The sequence below is a fragment of the Lathyrus oleraceus genome, chromosome 2 (genome assembly GCF_024323335.1).
Source record: "Lathyrus oleraceus cultivar Zhongwan6 chromosome 2, CAAS_Psat_ZW6_1.0, whole genome shotgun sequence".
Lineage (NCBI taxonomy): Eukaryota > Viridiplantae > Streptophyta > Magnoliopsida > Fabales > Fabaceae > Lathyrus > Lathyrus oleraceus.
In genome coordinates, this window is record NC_066580.1 from 481,667,641 (window position 1) to 481,676,195 (window position 8,555).

The window sequence follows — 8,555 nt, forward strand, 5'->3', positions numbered from 1 at the left end:
AATTTTGTTACAATGTTTACAATTATATCAGCTGAAAAAATGATAGGGTTAATTTGTACCGCATTGTTAAATTAATGGTAACAAATTTAGGATTTTTGCAATTAAATAAACGCCAACAATAAACTATTATTTATTTTAAAAGGAACGAATGATTATTTTGGTCTTCATAATAAACATATAGTGCATTTATATATCATATCATTTCTATTTTTTATCAACTAGATGTAATGATCAAGATTGTTTTCTAGCAGTAACATTGATAAGTCATGCATACAGTATGTAATAGTTCATGCACACATTACAAATAGTCAAACATCAACAACTAAACCATATCACATTGCATACTACTATTACATCAACAACAATAAGGTGCTTATACTGATCCATACAATAACTGTTTGTACTTATAACAACTTTGAAGTTAAAATCTTCTTAGAACAGCTACTTGCATTCAAATCTTTCAAATCGAACAACATGGATTAACCCCTTATGACATCAACAGACATAAAATCTACCATAGGACTCATGCTAAAATATAACACATCCCGAGCTTCAAGATTCTTATCTTTGGCAAATTCGTACCACCCATGGCAAATATTCTTCTCATATGAATCCCGTCGAGCTTTGTGAATAACACAGTTAACCCTTTCAATCTTCAATGTTGATCATCTTTATCACATCCTGTTTTTCACAAAAACATTGCTTTGATATGTTCATTGTGATATGCTTCAAAAATGAACAAAACTTATTTACATAGCATCTTTAAATACGATAACAATAACAGTCAAGCAATTTATCATGTCCAGGACACCAACATACATATATTTCCCAGGCTTATTTGCTTCCGTCATGGTATAATCCCACCTACAATTGTTGCTAACATCGTATGTTTTTTCAGACTTATTAATCCAATCCTCCTTTATTAGAGCTTCAATTTTTGTATCCTAGTCTTCTTAAAAATCTTTTTTTTAGCTTGAATACATGTGCTCTCATGTCTTTATTACTGTATCTGTAATAACATTAATAATTCGATTTACTATAATTACAAATAAAATTAAATTTCAACTATGATTCATTGAAATAAGATATTTGTAACAGAGGATTTGGGTTGATTAATTCGTGTGTCTAACACCAAATATGAAAGCCATATATACCTGCCAGAAGCATACATTTCAGAGATGTTGTCAAACATAACTTCCTTTCTATAGTTCCAATGATAGAAAAGTGACGACATGAATACCCTAATCCTTACATTATATAGCAAAGTGTAAATGGGCTTAGATATGGATTTCAGCCTGCAGGCCAAATTAATGAGTTTGAATAATCCAATACCCCTTAAAAACAGTCTTATAACAGACATCATATGTAATATGTATTGATATATTTATAGGTGATAACATATGCATTGTTTGTTTGCAAAAACTAACTCATTTTAATTTTTTTGCTGGTTAAACTTCAAATCACCAACATTATAAATGTAACATGTAAAATAAATTAACCAGAAACGAAATACATAATGCAACTTCTACATTAAAATTACCAAGTTTAGTATCACAATAAATAAATATCAATATCATTAGGATACTAATTGAAATTTGGTTCAGACATTCCAAAATTACATTAAAGTATATATATATATATATATATATATATATATATATATATATATATATATATATATATATATATATATATATATATATATATATATATCTCAAAAACAGACCATCCACACCATGTTAGAACTCCATCTTTTGATCATCATGGCCTCTAAATACGATGATATACGCATCCATCAACTCCTCTGCAATTTTACATACACGTAAGGAGAAAAACGCAACATACTCTGGACCAAGGTATCACCATCACATAGGTTTTTGCTCTTTGCAAATTTATACCATCCTAAAGACATGCACTTTTCATAGGCGCTTGATTCGTTCTTCCTTTTTGCAGTGTGAACCCGACATTTGAATATTTTGGTTTCTTCAACATCAATGACTTTGTTCTCAGTTTGATTTAATCTAAGGCATGTTTTTGCTATTGTTCTTGGAAAATGTTGCATAGATATCAATTGCCCAGCACTAAAAGTTATAAACCCTTTGAAATCTAACACAATGGATCAAATTCAAATACGTGCGTACCATAACATTAGTTGCGTTGCTTTTGCATTTCCTATGTGGCTCTTCCAAGAATATTGTTTAGCCCACATGACCCATTATTCAGTAGCTTGATTTGAGACTCGTGTGTTCACTACAGATTTTTATTTACCTTTCTTATCCATAACTTTCCCAACAAATTTTTTCTTGCCAACATGTTTTTTCTTTGCAACACACTTTTCAACATCCATAACTTTCTCCTTTATAAATCTATTAACATCTGCATTATCAACAACTTCTTCATTAATATACTGAAACAACTTTTCCATTGTTTATGGGTTGATTTACAACAACAGTAACATTGGTAACTTTAGCGATATTTGCAGTTTTCATAGCAGGGATATTATCAATACGACATTTTTTAGCACACTTCTTTCTTTTAACTAAACATTCACCAATCTCATACACCATACCCCGAATGATCTCCATGGCAGTTTCGTTGTTGAAATTCAAAGTTTATATATGACATCAGCAATGTAATCTGAATACCATATTACAAATTCTAAAATACAATCTTTACATACCATCATTTATAATCAACATATATAATCAAAAATTATAATATATACAATCAACATATATGATCAGCATGAATAATCTCTAAAACTTCTGAAAAAATTTACATCAGTTACCATTATCTATAATCACATTCTATAGTCAACATCTATTGTCAACATCTATAACATATAAAAATTCAAATAAGTATTACTCTATTTAAGATGTAATCAACTGATTTATTGAGTAGAAAAACTAAAACTCTAAATTCAAAAAATTAATTACAAATTAGGATATAGAAATGCTCAGATGTTGTAAAAACATATTCATCTTTTCGATAATCAAAATGAGTAGAAAACGAACCCCAAATGAACTTGAATTGGTTATGCGTAACAAAATCAATATCAATTCCGTAAAAAAGCATTAGAGTAGAAGAACAACGATAAAATAACACCTGTTTTGCGCCTCATTCTTCACCCATTATCATCCCAAATTGAACCCTAATCTCGAAAATGAAATTACGATTTTGGAAACTGAAAACTTAGATTATGCTAAAACATAATTGTGTTTTCACAAATTGTAAGGAGTAGAAAATAGAACCATAGGAGAACATGTTTGGTAATGCATAACAATATCAATTTCAGATGTGTTACAAAGAATTTTACCGTAGAAGATTATCTCCGATACAACATCGTTTCATACCTCATGCTTCCACCATTATCATCCGAATTGTAGTCATGGCAACGCACACGCAGATCATTTCAGACATGTTACTATCTAATTTTTTCTACAGAGAGGTTTGTAATTGGGACCCTAAATTTGATATGCAGAGAGATGGAATACATGAAACTTTATTGTTTTGGGGAATATCCAAGTCAAATACAATAAAGAAACCCTATTATTTTTTTATTAAATGTTAAAAAGATAAGTTATATTATCATTTTTCAAAGTAAATACTAAACAATTTCTTTTTTTATTCTCATAATGTATTAATTGTTCGTGACATTAAAAAGTAGATGCTGCGTTATTTTGACTGGACAATACTTCTAAATCCACTAACATTTTTCAATTCACTTTGCAGCTATTGAAATTGAAAAAGTTGGATATATAACTTTTTCTTTTGTTTTATTTGATTTATTTAATATCAAAAGTTTCTTCACAGAATAATATAATGACATCTATAGTTGAACATTCAAATATAGAATACAAATAATCTAACAACTTCACAAATAATTAGACATGGCGTGACTCGTGCCAAAGACATGAATCATTTATTAGTTATTATTAAATTCCTTGTTCTTCTATTCTCCTCCTCCCCGTTCTTCACTATCATATCCTTATTAAATCTCAAGTTCTTCCATATCCTTATTTATTATATTATTATTATTAAATCCCTCATCTTCTAATCTTTTCCTCGTTTATTCCTCTATTTTTTATATTTTTTTTATCTCTCTTTTATGTGTATGTAATAATTATATTTCATGTGTATGTAATAATTATACATATATTAATATTTTTTCTATAAATAGTAGGATTTTACCATCCGTAATACGATATTAGAATTACAATTTTTTAAATATTGGGATAAACAACTTTGCCAACTCAGTTGTTATGCCTTTGTTTATTAAATTTATGTATGGTATACTTATTAATAAATTAAGTTACTCTGTTGTTATATTAATCATGGTTGTTAGCATCACACTTTAACTCCCAAAAGCATGCGATCTTACGCGTCGAAAACCATCCACCACTTTAAGTGGCAAAATGATCGTGGAATTAGCTAGAGTGATGAAAACGTAGAGAAAGAGTGTAAAATCGTGGAATTGTGAGATTCCAACGATTTATTTTTTATTTTGTCCCGTTTTAGACCCGTCTTGATCCGACCCAGAACCGAACCCTTAATTAAATCCTAACGGCATCTCACATATTTTACGATTTTAGGAGTTGAAATATTTTAAAACGGGTAATGCTAACTTGTGCCATAGAGGCACAAGATAAGACATCCACCTTTAGAAAATTTATATTGAAAAAATAATTATAAAATTAATTTTATATCTTTATTAAAATCAATGCACAATTTTCAACACAAAATTACTTTTCTTTAGTTCTTATCTTGTGCACATAGAACACAAATTAACATTATCCTTTAAATACTCGTATGTTTTTTATAACGACAGGAATAATTATGGTGAAAGTAGTGCATCCAAAAAAAATTGAAACTCTAAAAATGAATTCTGAAACGATTAATCATTCAATGGATGAATTTATTCTCTTCATCTATTTCTTCTATAAATTCAAATCAAGTCCTTCAATTCTTCTATTTTTTCTATCCTTGCACTATAATATCTCTTTCTTACGAAACAAAACAAAGCTTTTCAAAAAAATTTACCATTTCTTCATCAATTCCAATTGTTATTTTGGATTTAATATTTGCTATTATGAATTTTATGTTTGAGAAAATTATATTTATTTAGATTGAATATTGACTATTATGATTAAGTGATAATTTTATGTTAGTTATTTTTTCTAATTATTTCTATAATTTTATATTTGTTGGGATCTTACAATCCTGAGTTACGATCTTTATGGATTTTGACAACCATGATATTAACAAACAAGGAGAGGAATTAGGTATATGTAAGGGTGTGAATAAGATTATAGGAGTATGTAAACTGCAACATTTGAAGAGTAAGGAAATAACATTTATTTGGGCCGACCCACAAATATGGCCATAGGTTAAATAGTATAAATACCCAAATGCCAATCCGAGACTAGCATTTAGACCTTTCTTCCCGCAGCTTTACTCTTTCCTTGCCGTCAATCAACCTCTATTGCATTGTGCCAACACCATTCCAGTGAGTGAGTTTTACCTCTATGATTTACTTACCAATTTTCATTATATAGTTTTCCTGTAATTTCCATTCTGGTTATTCCTGTAATTTCCATCACCTTTTTATTCTCAAATTGTTTTTTATTTTTTTATTTCTCAAACAACTTAAATTATGCAATGGATTTGGTTTCAATGGGATTAAAATGTGTTACCACGTATAGGGACGCACAAGCTCTAAGACTTGATCTGTTTGGAAAGATGAGATTGTTAACACACAATATGCTATCTTCAAACATTAAGGGTGTGGTGAATGGATTTCCATTGCGTATAGAAGCCGAGAAAGTGCTGGAAAAGAATGTCGAAATGAATAGTGATTTTTTGAAAAATATGTTTGAGAAGATTGAGTGGAAGGCTTTTGTGGAAGCATCGCGGGGAATGGGATATACTGAACTACCCGAGGAGGCTGACTCTTCTATGCTGGATTCAGATGAATTTCTGAACCGATTCCATCATGCCCTGTTGGAACTTCACCTTGAAGAAGGTGCTCTTGTTTGCCCGGAGACTGGACGGCGTTTCCCCGTCAGAAAGGGTATTCCAAATATGCTTCTTCATGAAGATGAGGTTTGAAATTTTTGTAATTAGCCCCGTACATTCGTTAGCTGGTAATGGAAAGAAAGCAACATCAGTTAGGATTCGTTATTTTAATCAAGTTGATTCGTTAACAGATGTTAGGATGGCTGCCCCGTCGGATAGTTGCTTGATGATTTCACTATTTGCAACTGCATGGTAATATTAAACTGCATCTAAGAGCATTATAATGTTTTGTGTTTGATGAGTTTCTGTTATCATTCCTTTAAAGTTTATGTCAATTGTGTTCATCATTGTGTCAGAAATAGGTTGATGTTCATCTTACTAAATTTAAAACCCTAAAGCATGCAAAATAGAATCGTTGAGATCCTTGAGCTTGTAAATTCTATGAATGGATAGTAGATTCTACCAAGACAACAATAATAGCCCAGCATTATCTAGTTATACTACTATCTAAAGAAAAACTATACATATATAAAAACAATATTGTTGTGTTAGTGGAACCTTAGCAATGATATTTATCAAATGACATAAGTTTTTACACCAGGAGTTCTTTCATGGTCTAAACATCTCAGTGCTAGTGGAGATGAGAATTGGATTCTTGGTTTTTTATTGCTTAATAATAATGATCACATTTCTCAAAATGACTTAAAATGACTGTTCTTTCTCAAAAATACACTTAGTATGCACAAGAAAAAAGACGCTGAGAAGAATGTGTAAGCATAGAACTACTCTCATACAATTTTCTCAATTTGGCGGCATGCCTCCAATATATAACTATATTTTTGAGGAATGTCTTTCTATACATATCTGTGACTGAATGTTAATTAATAAAATTTCTAGTTTGTAGGAGATAGAATAGGTCTTTCAATTCAGTTTTGTTATGGCTTCTTTTATGCCAAGTTTTTCGAACTTTTTGCTATGACTAAAGGCTATATATGAGCCTTAGTATCTTCAATAATAAAGTAAGTTGATTTATGAAATATAGAGCCTTCATTCTCTACATTTGATAACAAAGCTATTCAACTGGGATCTGTGAGAGCAAGGTAGCAGTCTTTGAGAGATCAAACACAATGAGTGAAGATAAAACACTCACAAAGATTCCTCACTTCGATGGTCACTACGATCATTGGAGTGAGTTAATGGAGAATTTACTAAAGGCAAAAAGTCTATGGAGCTTGGTAGAAGATGGCTTCACAGAACCATAAGAAGGGAACACGTTGATTGACGCCGAGAAGACTAAACTGGACTATCAAAGAATCACAAACCACCAAGTGAAGCACTACCTTTACCAAGTCTTAGACAAAAGTGCGTTTGAGCAAATCCTGGATAGGCGCACATCCAAGATTGTTTGGGATTTGATGAAAAAGAAGTTTGGCGGAAACGAGAAGGTAAAAAAGTCCCTACGTAACACTTTGAGGAGAGAATTTAAGGTGTTGGAGATAAAGAAAGGAGAAATCGTCACCGATTACTTTGCAAGAGTAATAGTGGTTTCCAACAAGTTGCGAAGCAATGGCGAAGACATGCCAGACTCAAAAATTATGGAGAAGATCTTGCGAACCTTGACAGAACGGTTCACATATGTGGTGGTCTCGATCGAGGAATCCAAGGACACTGATGAAATCTCAATTGATGAATTGCAAAGCTCTTTAGTGATGCATGAACAGAAGTTCAATAGAATCAATAAGGAGGAGGACGACCATGTCCTTAAAGTGGAGGAAAGATCAAGCAGAGGAAGAGGAAGAGAATCACCCAGGGGACGTGGTGGTCGAGGCCGAGGAAGGAACTACTTTAACAAAGCTACATTCGAGTGCTACAAATGTCATGGCTTAGGACACTTTCAATATGAGTTTCCTAAGTGGAACAAAGAGGCAAATTATGTTGAGGCAGGCGAAGAAGATGAGATGCTCCTGATGGCCTATGTTGGTGTTCATAAAAAAAGTGACACCTGGTTCATTGATTCTGGTTGTTCTAACCATATGTGCAACAATAAAGACATGTTCTCTAGTTTGGACATGACATTCTCCCACTCTATCAAACGACTTGTTATGATATTTCAAGTGTGATAATGTAGAACTTGATAAATGATGAAAGTTCCAATGAGGATCCTCCATTTAGAAAGTATGAAGACATTAATTAAGATAAAGAGGGAAGCTTAGATGGTGATGATAAACAGGAGACCTCAAACCAGTTGCCTCAAGATTGGACAATCGTAAAACATCATCCGTTGAATAAAGTTCTGTGAGATATCAAAAGAAGTGTAAATACTAGATCACAAGTTAATAATTTATGTAAGTACTCTACTTTCATTTCTCATATTGAACCTAAAAATATGTATGATGTCTTACTTGACAAGGGATGGTTACTTGTTATGCAAGAAAACTTATCCAATTTAAACGTAACGATATTTGGGACCTTGTTCTACATCCAGTTGATAAAAACCGTCATTAGCCCTAGATGGATATTTAGGAATAAGATGGATGAAA

General features: G+C 31.5%; 2 protein-coding genes across 3 annotated transcripts; both read left to right on the forward strand.

Moving 5' to 3' along the window:
* The first annotated feature begins 5,374 nt into the window (after positions 1-5,374).
* LOC127120673 (multifunctional methyltransferase subunit TRM112 homolog A) lies at positions 5,375-6,359 on the forward strand. 2 transcript variants are annotated; one of them, XM_051051185.1, is made up of 2 exons: positions 5,375-5,506; positions 5,703-6,316. In XM_051051185.1, the coding sequence occupies exon 2, from the start codon at positions 5,740-5,742 to the stop codon at positions 6,106-6,108; it is 369 nt and encodes a 122-aa protein (XP_050907142.1). In that variant the 5' UTR covers positions 5,375-5,506; positions 5,703-5,739; the 3' UTR covers positions 6,109-6,316. The 2 variants fall into 2 exon arrangements, with proteins under 2 accessions (XP_050907142.1, XP_050907143.1); XM_051051186.1 differs by having other exon boundaries at positions 5,377-5,510; positions 5,703-6,359.
* A 1,071-nt stretch (positions 6,360-7,430) lies between these two features.
* LOC127123860 (uncharacterized) lies at positions 7,431-8,135 on the forward strand. The gene has a single exon (XM_051054039.1). It carries the CDS (start codon positions 7,431-7,433, stop codon positions 8,133-8,135), a length of 705 nt encoding a protein of 234 aa, XP_050909996.1.
* Positions 8,136-8,555: the final 420 nt, after the last annotated feature.